The sequence below is a fragment of the Symphalangus syndactylus genome, chromosome 14 (assembly GCF_028878055.3).
Source record: "Symphalangus syndactylus isolate Jambi chromosome 14, NHGRI_mSymSyn1-v2.1_pri, whole genome shotgun sequence".
NCBI classification, from domain to species: Eukaryota; Metazoa; Chordata; class Mammalia; order Primates; family Hylobatidae; genus Symphalangus; species Symphalangus syndactylus.
The window spans coordinates 67,440,548-67,462,515 of NC_072436.2; the positions used below are offsets into that span (position 1 = coordinate 67,440,548).

The window sequence follows — 21,968 nt, forward strand, 5'->3', positions numbered from 1 at the left end:
CCCAGGCTGCAGTGCAGTGGCATGATCTCGGCTCACTGCAACCTTCGCCTCCTCGGTTCAAGTGATTCTTCTGTCTTGGCCTCCCGAGTAGTTGGGATTATAGGTGCATGCCACCATGCCTGGCTAATTTTTGTGTTTTTAGTAGAGACGGGGTTTCTCCATGTTGACCAGGCTGGTCTTGAACTCCTGACCTCAGGTGATCCACCTGCCTTGGCCTCTCAAAGTGCTGGGATTACAGGCATGAGTCACTGCACTCGGCCTGTTTTTTTAATTATGAAATTTTTCTATTAACCTAGAAAATTGAAGAAATAGAGAAAGAGAATGTTAGATACACTCAAAGCCCTCTGCCTTCTTGATTGTGGTTTCTTTCTCTCCCCACAGAAGGCACTGACCTGGAGTTAGTGTATGCTTACCATTTAGGTTTTATATTTTAGCATATGTGCATGTACCATAAGCCATCAATTGTATTGTTCATGAATTTCTAAAAATTTATATTAACTGTACCATACTGTACATATCCTTTTGAAACTTGCTTTTCATTGCGGTTTTGAAATGTATTTATGTTAATACATACACATTCATTTCAGCTGCCATAGGCATTCGTACTGTGTGGCTATCCACAGGTGATTAATTGGGGACATTTAGGTTGTTTTCAGTCTCTCATTATTATACAGTCCCGCTCTAAACAACCTTGTGCTGTAAACAGCTCATGTGCACATGAGTAAGAGTTTCTCCTGGGCAAAAGTTTTCAAACCTTCATCTGTATTATAATCACCTGGGGAATTAAAAAAAAAAAACAGATCTGGGCCCTACCTCAGCTTTGGTTTCACTTGTGCTGGGAATCGCCAGGCTAGGGTGTGTACCCAGACATGGAATGGACACATTAGAGGGTAGGCACGTTTCTAGCTTTATTAAATATTGCCAGGTGGGCATATGGGCCTTTACCCAACCTGCAGGGTATGAATTTTTGTTTCCCTGCATCCTCTTCAATATTTGATACTATCGATCTCTTAAAATTTTTGTTCATCTGGGGTGGGCGTGGTGGCTCACACCTGTAATCCCAGCACTTTGAGAGGCTGAGGCGAGTGGATCACCTGAGGTCAGGAGTTCAAGACCAGCTTAGCCAACATGGTGAAAACCCATCTCTACTTAAAATACAAAAATTACCTGGGCATGGTGGTGGACGCCTGTAATTGCAGCTACTTGGGAGGCTGAGGCAGGAGAACCACTTGAACCCGGGAGGCAGAGGTTGCAGTGGGCCGAGATTGTGCCACTGCACTCCAGCCTGGGTGACAGAGTGAGACTCCATCTGAAAAAAAAAAAAAAAAAAGAAAAATGTGTTCATCTGAACTGGTTTATTTCTCATTTTAATTTGCATTTTTCCAATTCCCAGTATGGTCGGGAACCTTTTCTTAACTTTATTGGACATTTGGGTTTCCAAACAGAAGAGAGAGCAAGAGGATATCCTTATTTCATACAGTCCACAAAAATAAAATTCAAGATAGATTGAAGGCCTAAATGTGGACAGTAAAAAATTAAAACCTTTGGAAGAAAATATAGATGAACACCGAAGTAGGGGTAGAGTTTCTTTTTTTTTCTTCTTTTTCTTTCTTTCTTTCTTTTTTTTTTTTTTTTGAGGCAGAGTCTCTCTCTGTTGCCCAGGCTGGAGTGCAGTGGTGCAATCTTGGCTCACTGCAGTCTCCACCTCCTGGTTCAAGTGATTCTCTTGCCTCAGCCTCTTGAGTAGCTGGGATTACAGGCATGCGCCACCATGCCCGACTAATTTTTGTATTTTAGTAGAGATGGGGTTTCTCCATGTTGGGCAGGCTGATCTGGAACTCCTGACCTCAAGTGATCCACTCACATCGGCCTCCCAAAGTGCTGGGATTAGAGGCGTGAGGCACCACACCCTGCCTAGAGTTTCTTAATAACACAAAATGTATATACCGGGAAGGATTCTTTATCTGACTATATATTAAACTGTATGACAGAAGGCACCATGTTGTGAGAAAAACAAGTCACAGGCTGGGAATAGCTATTTGTAAACCCTTTAACCAATGAGGTTTGGCCTCCAAAACCTATAAAGAACTCCTGCAGATTTTTTTTTCCTCAGATCTAGAAACCTAACCCTGATGATTAGTAAGATTGAGTTCATGTTTATTAGTTTTTCAGTCTTTTATGAATTGCCTACTCATATATTTTTCTATGATTTTGATCACCATATCTTTTTCTTAATAATTGTTGAAGCTCTTATACATCATATGGATTTTTTGGCTGAAATTAGCAGAAACCCTCAACACAAACTGTTGAGGGTTTAAATAATAAGGGAGTCTATTACTTTACAAAGGGTGGGTCTTAGGCGGGGCATCCAGGGTGCTTCCTGCAGTGTTGCTCTGCTGGCCTCCCGGTGGGCTTCATCTCGGGTTTGTGGAAGATGGCAGCAGCAGCTCCAAGCATCACATCTGGACCCAGTGTCCAGAGGACAAGAGGCTCTGCCTGCCTCTCACCCCTTCTTAGATGGGAGGAGACCTTCCCCAGAAGTCCCCAGCAGACATTCCTGGTTGTCTGGAATTGGGTCACATGCCTCTTCCTAGACCAGTCATTGCCCGTGGGAGGATTATTACTATTAGTTTGGATTAATCTCTGGGGGGTAGAATAGCTCTTAGGAGTCAGTCACCATGACCCTCCATAACTTAAGATTAGTAGCCCTTTGTTTATCATATGTAATAAATATCACTTCCCAGGTCCCCATTTCTTATAGTATGGTTTCTAAATCGATCTTGAATGCTGTGTTTCTAAGATGCCTGAGTTATAAGAGGTATTAACATAATAGCCTTTTAGAAGAGAAAAGAACTATAATTAGTGTCCATTGGAAGGAATAAGCAAGCATTCACTTACACATTCAATACAAGTCACTTTCTTTAGTACCACAGAGTTGGAGTCTAAGCCTCCTTCACATTTTCTTGTTCTTTTTTGGGCACTGGTTGTTAAACACAGCATCGTGGCCACCACTGCTTTTTGTAGTCCTGCTTCTAATCTCGACTCCTTTAGCCCGTTTAAGATGAATGGTATAATTTCAAAGCATGTAAAAGAATATTGGGAATTTTTTGTTTGCATTTCTGATTTGGTTACACTTATGTCTCATATTTGTTCTTTACTTGAAAAAAAAATATTCCTGAAATTAATCAGCTTCTTTAGGAAGCCAACATGTTGTAGGTACCTAAGTGTGGGACCCATGACTAGGTTATGTCAATCCCTGCTGGCTTTAAAATGTGTGTGATCTCCTTCAAGAAGTTTGGCAGTTTTTTTTTTACTTTTTGGGTAAATGAAACATGATTATATTCTCACTGTAAAAATTTAAATATTATAGAAAATTCTGGTGTAAAAAAGTGGAAGTCTTTCAGCAACCCCTAATTCTCAAATTGAATTCCTTTCCCCAAGCAGACCACTCTGTGAGCTGTGAACCTTCCAAAACATTACCTGTAGATTTATGCACACATATATGTGCATATGCCAATTACAGGGTTTTACATATAGTAAATCATCATGTACATACTCAGTGGCTTTTTTCACTTAACAGTTTGTTTTGGAGATCTTCCCATGTGAGTTCCCTAATGGTGGACATTTAGGTTGTTTCTAATTATTTGCTCTTACAAACAGTGCTATAATTAACATCCTTGTAAATGTCTCTTTGTGCATATGGGCAAGCATTTCTTTAGGGTAGCTATCTATGGTTTGGCAATTTCTACTGTCTTTAATTGCATTGCCTGGTATCTGGCAGACGATCTTCTGCATGTACAATAACTTTTCATGTCCGTGCTCCATTATAGTGTAAGTTTTAGAAAGATGTTTTAGGCAACAATTAGGAATCTAAGTTTAAGTTCAAATTCTGTATGGATTGCTGTGGTCAGCTGAGGTGACACTTGAATGAATGGATACCTCTACACGTGGCTGCATTCACACATGTACAGGCAATTGTGTTGAGTAGCAGGTAAGATTCCCTTCTCTGACGACTTTCATTGTAAAGCACATCATGATTTTTAAAACATTAAAATATGGGAAGGTGCATCGTAGAATTGAGGAGTTATGGTAGTTTATTTTCCCCAAATCAGTAGCCCATTGCTACATGTCCGTGTTTAAATGGTCCTTTCCCTGTGAGTTGATAGAACTGCTTTACCACCAATTAATTTCCCCGACAGATGGGTGAGTTGCAGGACTAGTGTACTGCATTGATCTGCCTGTCTATTCCTGCCCTAGTTCAGGGGGCAGGCTCCCCCATGATCTTCTTTTGGAGAACTTTCTTGCACATTTGTCTTTCTGTCTACTGCTCTTTCTTCCTCCCCTCACTGCCCCTTTTACACCGGGTGCTTCATTAGCTTTTCACAATCTGCATGATTTTGCATCGCAATGGGTCGGATGTGAGAACATCTGCAGCAGGCAAGAGCAAATTCTCTTCAGGACTTAACACTGAGCTTGCCATCATCAAGAAGCAATGTCTTTCTCTCTCCTTCTCTTTCTCTCTCTCATTCCTTGACATCTCCCACATTGCTGCTCAAACATCAGTTATGCCTGAGTCTTGAATGGTGTCAATCTGAGTTGAAAATGTGCCAGCTTTCTTAACATCACTAGCAGGCTGCTTAATTAACCTGCTGATACCATCAGTAATAGATCTTGCTGGTGTGTTGGAGAGGAGACCTGTGCCCCAGGGTTGTGCGTGTTCTCATTCTCTCTGTCTCTGTGTTTTTTTTTTTTTTTTTTCTCTCTCTCTCTCTATCATTTGCTTAGGCTCTCAGTGTCCCTGTCACAGGAACCGGACTTGCCAGGAGTGGGATGGGAAGGATCAGGGACAGTTTGAAAAGGATATGGCAGAATTGAAAGTTCGGGGTGAGCTCATGGAAACGAAATCACTAACAGGCTGGCATTCCCACTGCACAAGGGCATGGATGGCTGGTAGCCTCTGCATACAGCAGGTGCTCAATAAAGGCCAACCAGTGTACACAGTCAACAGAAGAGATTGCAGGTCATGTGCCGTCTGTGTAGGCTGTAAGAATTGCCAGTTTCAAGGGAGGAGCCTGGAGGGGGGTACCATCATTCTGAGATGACTTTTAGGGTTTTCTCTGTCTTTTTTCCATTCAGGCAGCTTCAGAAGTGTCCTGGAGGGGCTGGATGAGGGGAAGGAGGCTGGGTTTTCACTTCCTTTCATGCTTCATCTTTCATCTCAGTGGTTTTGTGTTTGAACCAAAGCTGTCCTGCTCGTCCCATGTTTAATGTTTGGAGATTACAGGGAGGGAGTGAGATGCCACCGAGAGTCAGGGCTGGTCCACTACCACCTCCAGATCCACACTCTGTCTTCTCTTTGTCTCCCCTATGCATACACACACAAAATGGGGGCTAGAGACATTTCAGCTGTCCCCAGCTCCCCCTGACTTGGCATGGGCACAGGTGCAGAGGCTGACATTTTGTGTGAGCTCAGCCAGCACCCAGAAATCCCACGGAGACCCTACATTCTGCCCCTCCTTTTATGCCCAGAGAAGCTGAGGTGGGGTTGGGGTGGCAATGGCTCAGGTCCCCAGAGTGAGCTGGTAGCTCCCGACCTTAGGATGCCCGTCTCCTGGACCACATTCCTGTAACTTTGCCTTTCCGGGAGTGGCGGTGGTGGTGGTATGGTGGACAATGTCATCAGAGGGCTAGGATTGATGCCTTTCAGGGCAGAAAACCCCACTATCCTCTCAACGGTTTTCTTAGGTCTCCTGGGAACCGAAAGCCTGGCAGCCCCAAGGGCATGGGGGATGCATAGCCTCCTAAGGCCACTAGAGGGCGTGTCACTAACACAGAGGCCAGCTGGCGGCTTCCCAAGGCTACCCTGGGGGACCCTTCTGGGCCCTGAGCCCTGGGCTCCTGGGCTGGGGCAGGAGAGATACGGAGCCAGAATTGGAACCCAAGCCTGATGGCCCCAAACCCAGGCTCCCAACCCCTCCTGGTCATGCCCTGCTAACCAGATCTCCTTTACCTTGGATTCAGCATCCTAATTCTGTCTGTCACTGACTGGTGAAAACAAGGGTTTCTCAATGTCAGCAATGTTGACGTATTTGGGGGCCAGATGATCCTTTGGTGGGGGGACTGTCCTGTGCCTTGCGAGATGTTTAGCAGCACCTCTGGCCTCGATCCACGAGATGCCTGCAGCAACCCCTGACCCCTAGATCACAATCATTGAAAATGCCCTCAGACATGGCTAAATGCCCCACAGAACCACCCCTGGCAGAGAGCGGCTGTTTAGGGCAGGTGAGCATGTCTGTTGTGGGGCAGGAGAGCCTGGGACACAGAGGGACTGCCCATGGTTCCCACTGCGCTGAGCGTCGGTGGAAGCAGGAGAGATGCTCGAAGATGGCGTGTGTGCTCTAAATACATTTTAGAACTGTATTTGGCCTCCTGCTTTTCTTCTCCAAAGACTGCAGAGTCTCTCGGTCTTCCCCTGTTTATTCCACCTCCCCATTTTAATGAAACAGGCGACTGAGGCCCCAGGGGTCTCAAGCCACACCTCACCCACAGAACCCTGTGCCCCAGCTGTGGGCACCCTGGACCACTCGTTGGCTCAGGCCCCAGGAGCATCTGTGGTCTCCCTCCCACTCCGCCTGCCCACTAGGCCCCGCCACCCTCCAGCTCCCCAAACCCTGGTGCCCCCCCCACTGGAAGGAGGGGGAAGCAGCAGGTGTTGATGCTAATCAGCGTTCACAGCCCAGAACTGCAGTCGCTCCCAGGCTCACACACTCCCCAAAATTAAACACTCATTATACAAAATTAATTGACATTAATTAGCAAAAATTAAAACTTTAAACACAGCAAGGCGCTTTGGGGGGAGGAGTGAAGCAGGCACACTCTGCATTTGTCACCCCCCACTCCCCACCTGCCCACCCCTCCCAGGTCCCCCGACTTCCATCCCGCAGCAGGGCTAGGAGAGTTCAGGCGGGGTCAACACCCACACAGCACTGGGCCACGGGGCCTGGCCCAGTCATGTGAGTCCCAGGCTGGGGGAGCAGAAAGAGGATCCCTGAGCTAGTTGCCAGCTAATGGGTGGCCCCAGACTTCACCAACCAGTGCTTCACTAAGGAGCCGGGAACCCTCCCCTTAGCCCAGGTTCCCAAGATCTCAGATGGCAGAGGGGCCTAGCCAAAGTCAGGAACTCAACCATAGGAAGCAAGAATGGAGAAGGTCTGCCTTTAACTCAGCCCACCGCTCCTGCCCCAACCCTCCTGCCCCCTGAGTATTCAGAGGCAGAGGCACTGAGCCTTTCTGCTCTGCTGTGTGATCTCAGATAAGTCACTCCTCTTCTCTGAGCCTCAGTCTTCCATCCATATGATGAGGGGGTGGTGCTGGGTGAACAATGAGGTTTCTGCCTCTCTGGCACCTGCTGTCAGGGAGGCAAATTTCTGGGAACTTGATTTACTCAGAGACAGGAGGGGCTGGATGTGGGACGGACAGTTCAAGAGGATGGGGCAGCCCAAGGGCCCCAGTGATGGTGGAACATCAGGCCTCGGCGTCAGGGGGGATGCGACTTCAGGCCAGAGAGCCCTCCTAGATGGACACCCACTTTGCCTGCCTAGTGGGCTTGCCCTGGAGGAGAGGAAAGCAGCCCCTCAGTAAGTGGCCGCTCTCTGAGGCCAGAACGGGTGTCCTCCCTAATACCTGTTCTTTTCCACTTTTGCTTAGCAGGTTCCCAAGAGCCCCCAGATCCCTCACCAGGCTGATAGGCAGATGGACAACAGAACCACCCCTTCCCCAACCTTTGCCCATGCATTTGAACACAGAACCCCACGGCTTGAGTAGGAAGGAGTGTAGTGACCTCCCTCCAGGTGGAATGCCATCTTCCTCCTCATCCTGCTCTCTGCATCCCCTCTCTCTGCAGCCAGTGCCAATATCTGCAACGTGGTCCTGATGCGGTACGGGGAGCTGGAGGAAGGGATTGATGTCCTGGACAGCGATGGCAACCTCGTGGGCTCCTCCAAGATCGCAGCCCGACACGTGGGTCTGGGGGTTCGCAGGGTTGGGGAGGCCAGCAACAGGGAGGGGCGTGGTTTTCCTTTAGTGTGTGTCTTCCACAGGCTTCTATCCAGGGTACCCTTGTTTTGGCCTCTTGATGTCTCCTCCTCACCCCACCCCCACCTCCAATCTGCATGAGTGTGGGCCTCTGGCCTCCCGCCTGTTCCCCTGGACATGGCCTCACTGCTGTGAAAAGTCCCTATCTCTTGTCGCAGCCCCTCAGGACCCAGTTTCTTGCTTGTCTCACCCAGAAGAGGTGTTAATTGGTGAGGGCAGAGGAGACTCCCTCAGAGCTCTCTTCCCCTTCCCTCTGCCCAGGGCCCTGCCTCCCGGGCCTTCACATCCTCTTGGGTAAGCCGAGGAAGCCTGAGAGGCCAGTGGTTTGTGGTTCTGGGTTAATAGGCACTTCTGCAGGTGAGAGCTCACCTGGGAGTGAGTGCTGTGAGGTCAAGGGATTTGAGGCTTGCAGAGGTTTGGAGAATATTTTGTTACAAGACCTTCTTTCGCCCCTGGTTTCATAGGCTCAGCCACTCTAGCAATTGCAGTTTAAAAAATGAAAACACAGGCTGGTCACAGTAGCTCATGCCTGTAATTCTAGCACTTTGGGAGGCCAAGGTGGGTGGATCACCTGAGGACAGGAGTTCGAGACCAGCCTGGCCAACATAGCAAAACCCCGTCTCTACTAAAAATGCAAAAATTAGCCAGGCGTGATGGCGGGCACCTATAATCCCAGCTACTCAGGAAGCATAGGCAGGAGAATTGCTTGAACCCGGGGGGTAGAAGTTGCAGTGAGCCGAGATCAGGTCACTGCACTCCAGCCTGGGTGAAAGAGCGAAACTCCGTCTCAAAAAAAAAAAGAAAGAAAAGAAAAGAAAACGCAGTCCATGTGTACATCTCCCTCTGCTTTCCCAGCCTTTGTCCTGATGGTGGTTAGTGGCTCGTCTTGCCGCCCCCTGGGCTCTGGCCTCTGTGCTGGGCATGGGGTAGGGTGAGTGCTGCGGGGGAGCCGTGAGGTAGTTGAGCATGCATCCCTGCTCCAGCCCCTGTCCTCATCAGCTCCCATGAGGGCCCCCAAGCCTTACCCCAGTCATGAGGTCTTCTCAATCTCAGACTTTAGTCTGGGAAGAGCTCTCTCCAAGTCAGTGCCCCTCCTAGGTTTTTAGGGCAAGGAGCTGGGGGTGTCATGCTGTCATTGCATCCTCTGCTCCCTTCACTGGCACTGGACCCTACTGTCATTCCCATACCTGTTCCGGAGACTGGAGGGGCCTCTCCCAGGCCTTCCTGAGGCTGACCATGAAGAGCCCAGGTTCCTAGGAGAAATGTTCAGCTCTGAGCCCATCATGAGAGGGGATTTAGCCTCAGTTTCCTACCTGTCCCCAACCTCCCATTCCAGCTGTGTTCTTTTCCCCAGCCCCCCTGAGGGAGGACAGCCATGCCATGATAACTCCTCTCAGTGTCACACAGCAAGGAAACCCAAGTGGCCCCGGGCTCCCTTCAGCCTGGCTTGCTTAGTTCTTTGCTGTCCAGGGAAGGACTCCAGGCATCTGTGGGCTGTGAGCTGCTCCTGGAGCCTCCTCTGAGGGCTGAAGCTCGTGGGGCTAAAGGAACTCACCACAATGGCTGTCGGAGCTCAGAATTGCCACTGAGCTGTGTTCTGGCCAAGGACACCCCCACCCCAGGAATCCCTTGGGAGCCCCTGGAGCAAGGCCCCAGGCAGACCCCCAGGGAAACCCTGCAGATACCCAGCTGAAGCATGCCTCCCTTACAGAACCAACCTCTTGTCGCTGAGAAAGACTCATCCAGAGCCAAGAGACAAGATCTTGCAAATCTTTGTCTTTAAGAGATGTAAAAAAAAAGTAGGCCGGGCGCGGTGTTTCACACCTGTAATCCCAGCGTTTTGGAGGCTGAGGGGGGTGGATCACCTGAGGTCAGGAGTTTGAGACCATCCTGGCCAACATGGCAAAACTCCATCTCTACTAAAAAATGCAAAAATTAGCTGGGTGTGGTGGAGCACGTCTGTAATCCCAGCTACTTGGGAGGCTGAGGCTGGAGAATTGCTTGAACCCAGGAGGTGGAGGTTGCAGTGAGCCGAGATCACGCCACTGCACTCCAGCCTGGGCAACAGAGCAAGACCTCCATCTAAAAAACAAACAAACAAAACACCAACAACAAAAAAAAGGTAAATTCCAGAAGCTCGGTCCTCCTTCGGCTCCATGAGCCCCACTGGCTCAACAGGCCCTAGCTGTCTACGCTGGCCTTGCTTTTAGAGCTGCTCCCCAGCCCCTGTGCACACTGAGTATGGGAGGTTGTGCCCACCACCCCCAAGGTACTCAGCCACCTCTCTGAGCACTGCCCCTTCCTGGGGCTGCCTGAGTGATCCCCACATGTGGCAGGTGATGAGAATCTGCTCTTCTCAAATGTGTGTGGTAAGAAGAACACTGGAAGCTGGGTGCGGTGGTTCGCACCTGTAATCCCAGTACTTTGGGATGCTGAGGCGGGCGGATCACCTGAGGTCAGGAGTTCGAGACCAGCCTGGCCAACATGGCAAAACCCCATCCCATCCCTACTAAAAACACAAAAATTAGCCAGGCATGGTGATGCGCACCTGTAATCCCAGCTACTCAGGAGGCTGAGACAGGAGAATCACTTGAACCTGGGAGGCGGAGGTTGAAGTGAGCTGAGATCACACCACTGCACTCCAGCCTGGGGGACAGAGCAAGACTCTGTCTCAAAAAAAAAGAAAGAAGGCCGGGTGCGGTGGCTCACGCTTGTAATCCTAGCACTTTGGGAGGCCGAGGCGGGCAGATCACGAGGTCAGGAGATCGAGACCATGGTGAAACCCCATCTCTACTAAAAAATACAAAAAATTAGCCGGGCGTGGTGGCGGGCGCCTGTAGTCCCAGCTACTCAGAGAGGCTGAGGCAGGAGAATGGCGTGAACCCGGGAGGCGGAGCTTGCAGTGAGCCGAGATCGCGCCACTGCACTCCAGCCTGGGTGACAGAGCGAGACTCCGTCTCAAAAAAAAAAAAAGAGAGGAAAAGAAAGGAAAGGAAGAGAGAGAGAGAGAGAGAGAAGAAAGAGAAAGAAAGAGAAAGAAAAGAGGGAGGGAGAAAGGAAAGGAAAGAGAGAGAGAAAGAAAGAAAGAAAAGAGGGAGGGAGGAAGGAAGAAAGGAAGGAAAAAGGAGACCAGTGCCTTTTTTTGTTGTTTGGAATGCAGCTTCCTGAGCAATCCCATGAATAATGCCATTCAGACACACATGCGTTGTGGTGGCACACATCTAGGGCTCTGGGTGGTGTGCTGTCCTGTCACCAGCTGTCAGGCCCCTCTCACCACAGCCTCTGCCTGCCCCTCAGGCCCTGCTGGAGACGGCGCTGACGCGAGTGGTCCTGCCCATGCCCATCCTGGTGCTACCCCCGATCGTCATGTCCATGCTGGAGAAGTGAGTTGGGGCAGCCAGGATGGAGAGGCCACCATGGGGGAGGAGGGGGAGAGGGAGGGGGAACCGGCTGGCCCAGGCAAGGGATGAGGGGGTGGCAGGAAGCCCGCCCCGGTTTGTGTAGAGGGTGGAAGGTGTCTTGCTCCATCTTGGACTTTCCAGGTAGTGCCACAGAATCACTCTGTGAGAATTCTTGGACTTTTACTATGCAGGACCCTGGGCTAGGTGCCGCGAGGGATACCAGGATGACAGCGCTGGCCCTCCCCTGAGGAGCTGGCAGTTCTGGGGTGTGTGTGTGTGTGTGTGTGTGTTTTCATGTGTGCTCACATGCTGTCAGTGAGTAGTACAGGACCATTTGTGAAGGCAGAGTCTGAGGATTCAGGTAGGAAGACTAGATTTGGGTAGGCTTCTGCTGTGGGGCAAATCACCACCTTACTGAGCCTCAGTTTCTCTGCTTGTAAAATATAAATAGTAATAGCCTCCTGCCTCCCTCAGAGGGATGTTCTAAGCACTCATATCTGTCATGACTGTGAAGAAATGAGGGAGCATAGTAACAGTAGTGGAGTGATTCTATTAATGAACGAGTGAGAAACTGAAGGGGCGGACTGAAACGCCGCTGGAAGGAAAGGCTGCACAGAGAGGGCGGGCCCTGGGAGAAGGCAAGGGGCAGGGTAGGGTCCCCTAGGTGGAGAGGGCCTGGAGGTACAGGCTTGTCAGTTTGACAGTGAGGAGACGCTACCCCATGGGGACACCTCAAGACAGCAGCTGGAATTGGGCATGTGGTGTAAGGACGGGGATAGGGGGTACTCCATCTGGGGTTCTGAGTCAAAGGATTCTTCTCTGTTTGGGGACTTTCTTATTCCCACAGTATGAATTATAATAACAAGTGACATTTATTAAGCACTTGTATATCCCAGTCCTCTCTCAGTCAGGCATCTGCCCGAATGCCACCTCCTCAAAGAGGCCCTCCCTGACCACCCCATCAGAATTCACCGTTTCTCATTATTTCCTCTCCCTTGCAGTCCTTTATTTTTCTTAACGGCCCTTATCCATATCTGAGATTGTTCCTCTAGTTGTGTATTTTCTGTCTACTAGAATGTCATCTCCATGAGGCACGTCCATCCTTTTGTTCACTGCCCTGCCCAGCATCTAGCACAGTTCCTGCCACACAATAGATGCTCAGTAAGTGTTTGTTGAAAGGATGAATGAGTGAGTGAATGCATTCTCTCATTTCACCTTCAAGACAGCATAATAAGGTAAGTATAATATCCTCATTCTACAGCTGAGGAGAGGAAGGCAAAGACAGGCTATATCATCCACTTAGGGTCATGTACTAGGAAATAGCAGAGCCGGTGGTGGCTTAGGAGTGCGGCTGCAAAGCTTAGTCTCTTCAAGCTACACTGGCTGCCTCTTGCATCTTCAGGTCACAACCCTCAATCAGCCTGTGTTTGAGTCCTGCCCTGTGTGGAAATGGGAAGAGTAGATTTGGGGTCTGATCTCAGGAAGCCTGTGTGTTTATAAGGGTGGTGGGCAAGACCCGTACCCAGGTCAGCTGCAGGTGAGAGCAGGCAGTGTGTGAACTTGGCCAAGGTGACCTTGAGAAGAGGAAGCACTGTGGGCCTGGCAGCAAGAAGGGCTGGTCCCCAGAGAGGGGCTGCGGCCAACCCAGAGAGCAGGATAGAATTTTTGTGGAAAGGCAGCCTTTCTGGGCAGGGTGCAGGCCTGTGGTATAGACACTGAGGTGTCCAGCCTGGCCAAAGTGAAGTGCGCTCATGGGGCCAGCTGATGAGGGGTCCTGTGTGCCCAGTTGAGGTGATCCCTCTCTCACCCCAGAAGAGGGTGGAGGCTCTGGGGGTACCTGAGCATGGGCATGGCATGGTGAGCACTGGGATTAAGAAAATTCATATGGTATGGAAGTTTGCAGCAGACAAAAATAAACAGGGCAGGCTCTTTTGTGCCCCTGACTCTCGTATACATAGCCCCTTCGTGAACTGAGGTTGTCCGTGAATACCAGTGACTGCAAGTACACACAGGGAGCCAGCGGGGCAGGTGAGGAAGGTGGTTCTTCTGTCCTTGAGATTGCTGAGTCCTGAACCTTGGAATTCTGAAGCAGGTTCAGTGAGCAGTGCTTACTCTGTTACTTGCACCACAAGTCTAGTGAGGTAGAACACTCGCACAAGTCAAGTGAAGCAACTTTATTACTCACAGATAGGCCTCGGGGACAATGGACGCCTACCACTCAAGGCAAGCTGGTGCCCCACGGCTCGAGAAAGCTGCCCAGGGAGGATGGAGTCTCCTCCACCCACGTACCACATCACACTGCAACTGAGGGAGCCTGGGAGCGCTCCACCCTGGGGTTTCCACCCTGGGGGACATCAGCTTGCTGTGCTAAAGTGTTGCAGGACATCCTGTTCCAGAAGAGGTGGGAACATGAGCCCAGGCTGTCCCAGACAGGCCCTCCTTATCTCAAGATGTCGCATTCCCAACACATCCTACAGCTATCCTGAGAACTACAAGAAGGCAGGGACGGGGTGTGAAGCTGGGTCAGCTATACTCACCCAGGGACCTGTCCTGCAAGAATTTGCTGGGGAAAAACATGCTCTGCGATGCCTTCCCAGTTGGCAGAGATGTTTGCAGAAAGCGGAATGATGGTTAGTGTCCCATTAACTTGGGGGCTTAAACTTGGCTTTGGGAGTCATGGTGAAACAGGAAAAGTTCCCTTGTCCCCCTCAAAGGGAGTGCGATGGGGGTGTGGCTCACTTCTTCCGGGCCCTGCTGCTCAAACCTCTAGGGGAGCATACAGACAGGCAGGCTGTGGGGCTCCGACCCCACGGCAGTGTCTAGGGGTGAATGTTTATAGCTGATGCCCCAGTGGGCGTATGTTACAGAGTACTTTTTTAGTTTAGCCATCCATAGGTGGCTTGTGTTAGTCAGCTCAATTAGACCCCTGCCTTATCGTGAGGACAGAGGTCTTTCTGTATCCCGGGGTTCTTGCCTTGGTGTACCAGAAGAATCGGATCACACGTGGGCTTGGAGAATGAGTGCAAGGTTTCATTGAGTGGAAGTAGCTCTCAGCAGATAGGGGAGCCAGAAGGGAGATTGGTTTTCCCCTGGAGTCAGGCTGCTTGGTGACCCAGGCTCTCTTCCGACTTCCCAGCCAAACTCCATGTCATTCTGCCAGTGGGTGGCCTGCCGGCGTCTGTCAATGTGCCCTTCCGCCAGTGTGCTCCCCTCGACGTCCTCTTGCTGTCCAGCCGCTTGTGTGTTCCTCCACTGATGTGCTCCTCTGGATGTCCAGCTGCCTGTGTGTTTGCCTGCTAGGGTCTCAGGGCTTTTTAGGCACAGGATCAGGGGGTGTGGCAGGCCAGGGTGGTCTTGGGAAATGCAACATTTGGGCAGGAAAACAAAAATGCCTGTCCTCACTTAGGTCCGTGCGCACAGGCCTGGGGGTGGAGCCCTAGCCAGAGACCATGCCCTTCCCTTCCTCCCTTCCGTTTCCATGGGAAGTGGGGTGATTATTCTGGGACTGAACCTGTCCAGCCTGGGACCTGCCTAGTGTCTGGGTGCCACATACTCTCACATGTCAGGCTCCAAAGGAGCCCATCTGATAAGGTGATGAGAGGTCAGAGTTTGGTGCTCCTGGCAGCCTCATGTTTCATTGGTCCTTCCCTGGAGTTCTTTGGAGGGTCCCTGGGGAAAAGAAAAGTTCAGCCCAGGTTCCCCCAAGAAGATGAAGATGAATAAGACCCAGTTTGTGCCCTTGAAGGCTTGCTAATCTCACATGTACTCTGGACGTGCAGGACTGTGTGGTAGGAGAGGCAGGGCAGTGTAGCAGAGTGAGCTGAGGCTCTGGTAGGAAAACAAAATCTAGGTTCCTGCTCCACCTCTTTCTGCCAGTCTGATGTGGTTGTGGAGCCTCCCTCAGCCTCAGTTTCCCACCTGGAAAATGAGAACACTACCCCTTCATCACCTTGTTCACTGGGGCTTTGCATTTTGCACCATCCAGCAGCTCTTTTGCTCTTTGCAGGGTCCCTGCCATGCACCCCATAGCCTTTGGGTGCAGGGGCACTAGTGCAGGGCTTCCGCTGAGGAGGCTGACGAGGAAGGCAGCCCCCACTCTTGGGGAGCCCCTGTTGGGTGAGGGAGTCAGGACAGCCAAGGAAAAAAGACAAAAGAACACTTACAAAGCAGCCTATGTGCAAATTAATGGAGTGCAAACTAAAACTGCGCTCCAAGTGCTGAAGGAATGCACAGCAATGAGGGGGACAAGCTGTTGTGTGGCGGCCGTGGCTGGGACCTGCCTTGCTTCACCTCTGGCCTCGGATACTCTCAGAGCCAAGGTCCCTGGGCTTCCTGCTGGGAAGAGAAAGGTGGGAGCTCAGCGTGCTCAGTTGGCCTTGACTCTGAGACAGAAAGGAAAAGAATCTCAAGTCAGAAGCAGAGGAGCTTCCATCCCCAGTCCAGAGCACTGGGCTGCCTCTGGGGGGGTGCAGTCCACTGGGTGCCATCCCTCCCTCTCCACCACCCTCCAGCTCCCCTGAGCGCTCCAGGGATTCACACTTGACACCCTCCCTGCAGCACCAACCATGCTGAGGAGGAAGCTAGGCCCAGGGCTGGGGTCACATGTTCCTGTGCTGAATCAGGAGGGCTCTAGCTGGCTCAGCCCCAGCCCAGCCTCCCTGGCACTAGAATGAAGGGCCAGCAAAGGCACCAGCCTGGGTCTGAGTTGGCTCCAGGTCCAGGCCACAGCCCTGAGTCCACTCCCCCAGCTTCCTTTACTCCCTGGGCTCCGGGTCTTTCCTTTCTCCCAGGCATTCTCACATCTCTCCATCTGCATATTTTAACTCCCCCAGCTGCCTTTCCCATCCCTCCTTGCCATTTTCCTCCCCCCTCCCTTCCCCCTGTCCTACTGTGTTTGCTCTCTGGCCTGCTCTGGGCTGGGGCTTCCAAGGCTCCTGTTTCAGCCTCAGGCCTGCCTCCTTCCTGAGCTGGGGGCCCAGGCCTTGGACTTCTTGGACCTCTTTCCCACTGAGTACTTCAGCCAGCCACCCTGAGAGAGGAGCCTTGGTCACAGCCCCACAGAAAGGGGGTCTGTCCAGTGTCCCCACCAGCAGGTCCCAAGGACTGAGCCCATGGCCCGCTCTTCACCTGCCGGGGGGGGGGGGGGGGGGGAGTGTCTCTCTTTCTTTTTCTCACCCTTCACTGCTCTCAGGGCTGTGAGCAGGGACCCTCGGGGCTATGCTTCCAGGGATTCCACACCCTCTAGTCACTGCCACTGGAACAGGAGGGCAGCCCCGTCCTTCCACAGCCTCCTCCAAGCAGGGACTCCGGACTCTGTATGAAGCTTGGAGAATGAGCCTTGTGTCCCCCGCTTTGCCTTGTCTTGCTTGAGAAGTTCATCACAGGGCCCTCGCAGCCTTACTCCCAGCCCCTCCATGACCCCTAAGGAAGCCCAGGCGGGCATGGGCTAGCATGGAGTAGAGAGAGAGGATGGGGGTGCTGGATGAGGGTTGGAGGATCAGAGGGGTTTGAGCTTGATTTAGGCACCTTGGTCCTACTGCTCAATCCTGTGAAAACTCTGCTTTCCAATAGCTTAATTCAGGCCAAATTTAGCAGCTGGACAAACCTTGCGGTCTGGGCCCGTGGGAAGGGCTGGAAGACAGGTGGGCTACCAGGATCCTACCTTCCCGCAGGTAACATGAGCAATAACAACAGCAATAATGACACGTAATTTCTGAGCACTTACTGTGTGCCAGGCGAGGGCTCACCCTTTTACTTGCATAGGATTTGCAAGTAATGGGATCTTTATTAATACCTGAGCAGGAACATCCAGGGCCAGGGTTTATCAGAAGTGTGGTCTGGGATCACCATTTAGACTCATGGAAGGTTGATTAAAGTGCACAGTTCCAGGTCCAGTGCCCACTGAATCAGGCTTTCATGGTTGTAAGCAACCCTTGGGCATTTGCATTTTTAACCAGTTACCTAGTCCAGCTGATACACTTTAACTTTTGAAAACTACTCCCAATTTTGCTGTCTTCTCAGCGCCAGTTGCTGTTGGGATTCTTGTCTCAAGAGGTGAGGGTATATGGGGTTTACTGCCCCCCACATTGGGTCTCTGCCCCTAGGAGGGCCCCTTGCCTGCCTGTGGCGTGGTCAGCCCTGCTGGGGGCGGTAGATAAGAACCTGGATTATTTCCCCTTCACACCAGGAGCCTGTCACTTGGAGGCTGACAGTTACTGAGGTCAGATTTAGTGCCTGCCCAACACCCCCTGGCAAATAGTCTAGTCATCCCAGGCCTCCCCAGGTGGAATGCTGTGGTCCCCGCTGAAGGGCTTGCTGTATTGAGCAAAACAGGAAACTCCGATGAACACAGTGCAGGCACATTGGCCAGCTGGTATGTCCCCACGCTGTCTGGGGAGCCTGGGCCCCGGAGGAAGGTTTATCATGCCCCCTCCCCTGCCCAGGAAACCAGCTCCGAAGCCAGCCATGGGGAGAGGGTGCCAGCTGTGTTGTGTTGGTGATGAAGCTGGCACAGGGGACCAGCTGGGGTGACAGCACCCTCGGGGAGTCAGGGGTCCAGGCAGCAGCTCTGCCGGCCTCCTGCAGACTTGGCCTTGGACGAGTCACTGCACCCTCTGTTGCCCTTGGGTTGAAGTTGACGAGGTGGCCAGTGGGGTGTCTTCTGTTCTCACACATAGAGGAGGATCACCCCCTCCTGGCTGGCGTGTGCCCATATGTATGTGCTTTGTTGTCTCCCCTGAACTTGGCACCTACTGTGATTTCTTTGCTGTTTAATTGCTGCCCTCGAGAGCGATCTTACGTTCCTACGTGTCTCCCCAGGAACAGGGGCCGACAGCCTCTTCTAGTGGCTCTCTCACATAGGGCCTTCTTGGCACGGGGCTGGACGCATGGCAGGTGGGTGCCCCGAAAGTACTCATTCGTGACCTGAGTAGTTGAGGTTTCAGCCAGCAACGTCCTTCAAGACAGGGCCTCGGGATAGGGGTACCCATCGGGAAAGGTCCCAAAGACAGAACTCTGCTATATCTGTTTAGCTGCACACTGGCACTGCCCCGGAACCAGGCTTCCTGGGCCCAGAGACAGAGTGGGACCCAGTGTGGTGGCTAGCAGCCAGCCCACCCCACCTTCGGGTCTCATGGGGCTCCCTCCTCTCTCCCCTACAGGACGGCTCTCCTGCAGGCACGCCCCCGGCTGCTCCTCCCTGTGCAAAGCCTCGTGTGCCTGGCAGCCTTCGGCCTGGCCCTGCCACTGGCCATCAGCCTCTTCCCGCAGATGTCAGAGGTCAGTGGGGAGGGGCTCAAGGGCAGGGCAGGGGATGCTGTTTGGTGATTTCTGAACAAATACTCATACCGTGCCGACTCCTTAGCGCTGTGCTAGGCACTGGGGCTGGAACCGGGAATAAGGCTGGCCCAGGCTCTGGCCCTCAGAGTGAGGGTCACGCAGTCAACAGGGTGATTAAACAGAGGCCAGCAGATGAGGAGCCAGGAGCGTTAGGGTGGGAGAAGTTCCACTGGATGTGGAAGGAGACAGCAGACCAAACTGAGCCTAGAGGGAAGTGACATTTCACTGGGACTGGGAGCGTGGCTGGAGTTGGCCAGATGAAAAGGGGTGGCGGGGAGAGATGGGAGGTCTGCAGACACCTGGTGTGAAGGTTCTGAGGTGAGGCAGCACACGCCATGTCCAAGAGCTGACCAAAGTCTGCAGCGCGACCAGAGAGTGCAGCAAGGTGATGTGGCCCGGGAATGAGGGACTGGGCTGGGTGGTGTTGGGAACTTGGAAGCCGGAACAGAGAGGGTGAATGTCCTCCTAAGGGCTGTGCAAGGCAGACCACAGATTCCTGATTCTGAGCGGCCCCTGTGCTGCCGCGTGGGGCTGGGTTGGAGCTCCAGAGAAGGAACCATCAGGAGCCTGTGGCGGGCATCCAGCGAGCGGTGATGGCAGCTTGGACCAGGCTGTTGGCAGTGGGCATGGAGAGAAGTGGGTCCCTAAAGAGGGAGTCAGGAGGCGGCTTCTTCGGGATTCGATGAAGAGCTGTATGTGGTGGGAGGGAACGGGAGCCAGAGGATGTGCGCTGACTTTCTGGTTTTGAACAACCAGGCAGATGTAGGTGCTTAATGAGATGGAGCCGGGGTGGGGCAAGTTCGAGGGAGGGCAGTGGGTCAGTTGGATGGACACGTGGGGTTGAGGAACCTGTGGGATGTTGGCTCTGGGTCTGGAATGAGGAGAGACGCCTGGGCTGGAGGGATAGAAGTAGAGGCTACCAGCATGACAACAGTGCTGGAATCGAGGGTGGTGGGTGAGGCCCCCACCCTGGTGGGGTCCAAAGACAAGCAGCCAGGGTGGTGAGGGCAGATCCAGGCCATGTGTGATCAGGGTGGATGGGCATCCACAGGGTCAGACCCTCCTGAGAGGTCACACTCCATGAGATTACAGAGTATCCATTAGTGTCTCAGGCAACGTAGCCAAACCCTGTCCCCAAAGAAGGGATCCAGGTGACAGGTGAAGCGAAAAAATGAGAAAGACAGGTCCACAGCCGCAACAAGATGTGGGATCAGGAGGGGATTTTATTTATGTATTTGTCCTTGTTTTAAATGGGAGAGACGGGCTTGCGTAAATGCAGTAGAGAAGGCACCGGCAGAGATGTCGAGGACACTGAGAGGACAGTGCTGGGAAAGTCCATGAAGAGGAGGGGGGACCAGAACACAGACGAGGGCATCAGCCTTGGCACGGGGAGACACCTCCTCACTTCAGCAGGTGGAAGAGGAGTGGGGTGGGAGGAAAATGCTGCTGGGGGTAGGGTTCAGGGGTGGGAAAATTGAAGAAGTTGTTCCAATGGCTCCTATGTTCTTGTGACTGAGCAGACAGGAGAAAGTAGGGTGGGGAAGGGGCAGGAGGTCAGAGGTCTGAGGACACAGAGAAGGGGTGAGACATCCAGGAGAGAAGGAGAGGTGAGGAGGCTGAGCAGCATGTGGTCTGGGGGTGCAGCCGGGCCTGTTCACCAGGAGGTGCTATGGGCCAGTACAGGGAGGGCCACAGATCCTTTCTTCTGGGGTTTTGTCAGGTTGGGGGTGAGGGGGGGCTGAGAGATGGGTGACAGCACGGAGGAGCAGAGGACCATGGGATCCATGCTGGGTTGGAGTGAAGGTGGGAGCTAAGCTGAGGGGGAGGAGCAGACCCAAGAGGGCCCAGGAGGTGTCTGCACTGAGCTCACAAAAAGGTGGGGGCTGTGGCCAGAAAACGGCGCTTCTGAATCTGATTTCACCACGGACCTGCTTCAGGCAGGGCCCCAAGAGAGGTGGGGGAGAGGTGAGAGATCCTGGAGACAAGTCGGGGAAGTGAAAACAAGAGGCTGGGGGGTGTTGGGGCTGCGAGGGCTGGAGACCCAGGCTGTTAGAGCAGGAGGAGGGGGTGACCCGCCTTAGGCCCTGGAAGGTGAGAAGTGGGGTGGCTTCCTTCCAGAGCCCCAGAGTTTGAGGAGGAGACTCTGCGGGAGTGGGGCTCCTGTCTTGGGGGACACCATTCAACGCACACCAGGACTAAAGCCAGCAGGACCTCATCTCATGCCTACAGCGGCCAGCCTTGTCATGGGTGCTGGGATGCTCTTTCCCCCACCTCTCGCCCTGGGAAAGCTGCAGCCTGGGACTCCGAATGGAGCCATGGGCTCTGGGTTGCCTAGGAGCCCCGAAGAGGGAAGGGCGGGTATTTCGCAGTGCTCTCTGACATCCTTGTCCCAGCCCAGCACTCCCTGAAGCCATTGCATCTGTCTGTGCAATCAGCCTGAGTCCAGGGTCCTAGGCCAGGGCCAGAGTCACCCATGTGCTTGTAGGTACCTCTGTGCTTCTATTAGCTGTCATAACTCCACCTGCCTGCACAGAAAAGGGACCCAGGGCAAAGAAAACACTGATGCAGAATCAGAGACCCTCCCAGTTAGAAGGATTTTCAAGGTCATCCAGTTTACCTTGCTACTGACTTTGCTGGGGAAATGGTGGCCTAGAAAAGCCATGGGACCAGCCCAAGGTCACAGAAGTCAGGTGCCGATAGGAGAGGAAACACCAGAGGTCCACACTCCAAGTCCAGGCCCCTAGGAAGTGCTACATCTGATGGTTTCCTGTGGCTCTCCCTAGTCAACCACCTTACCTACCTTGGGACAGCCAAGAGAAGAGGGAGCTGGGGGCTGCACTGTGGTGGGTGGTAGGAAACGGTCTTGAAGTGCTGTAGGTCTTTGGCAGGTGTTCCTCTGGGGCATATAATGGGGAGATGGCTACCATTCACCCACCCAGGCCTGCAGCTCTGGCTGCAAAGCAGTGATGGAAAGTGAGCCACCCTGGTCTCACAGATGCTGCAGGTCAAAGCCCAGGCTCCCCTCTCCCCACATGCCTTCTTCAAATAGACATGGGAGTTAGTTCTTCTGCATATTTAACCAAAGTCCCTCTTATTGCAATCCAAGCCTCTTTCTCTAGATTGGGAAGAGGATAG

At 52.4% G+C, this 21,968-nt stretch overlaps 1 protein-coding gene across 11 annotated transcripts in view; it reads left to right on the top strand.

The window, feature by feature from the left end:
* The window catches only part of SFXN5 (sideroflexin 5), a 132,094-nt gene that overhangs the window by 94,362 nt on the left and 15,764 nt on the right, over window positions 1-21,968 (top strand). For 5 of the 11 annotated variants that reach the window (XM_055241041.2, XM_055241042.2, XM_055241040.2 and 2 more), the window contains 3 exons: window positions 7,904-8,019; window positions 11,392-11,477; window positions 18,656-18,773. The exons of 1 other annotated variant lie outside the window; for it this stretch is intronic. In XM_055241041.2, coding sequence (XP_055097016.1) covers window positions 7,904-8,019; window positions 11,392-11,477; window positions 18,656-18,773 — 320 coding nt within the window. Of the gene's footprint in view, window positions 1-7,903; window positions 8,020-11,391; window positions 11,478-12,569; window positions 12,657-13,682; window positions 14,126-18,655; window positions 18,774-21,968 lie in introns of those variants that run through there. 5 more of the 11 variants (XR_010115462.1, XR_008650678.2, XM_063616829.1 and 2 more) reach the window with 5 other exon arrangements.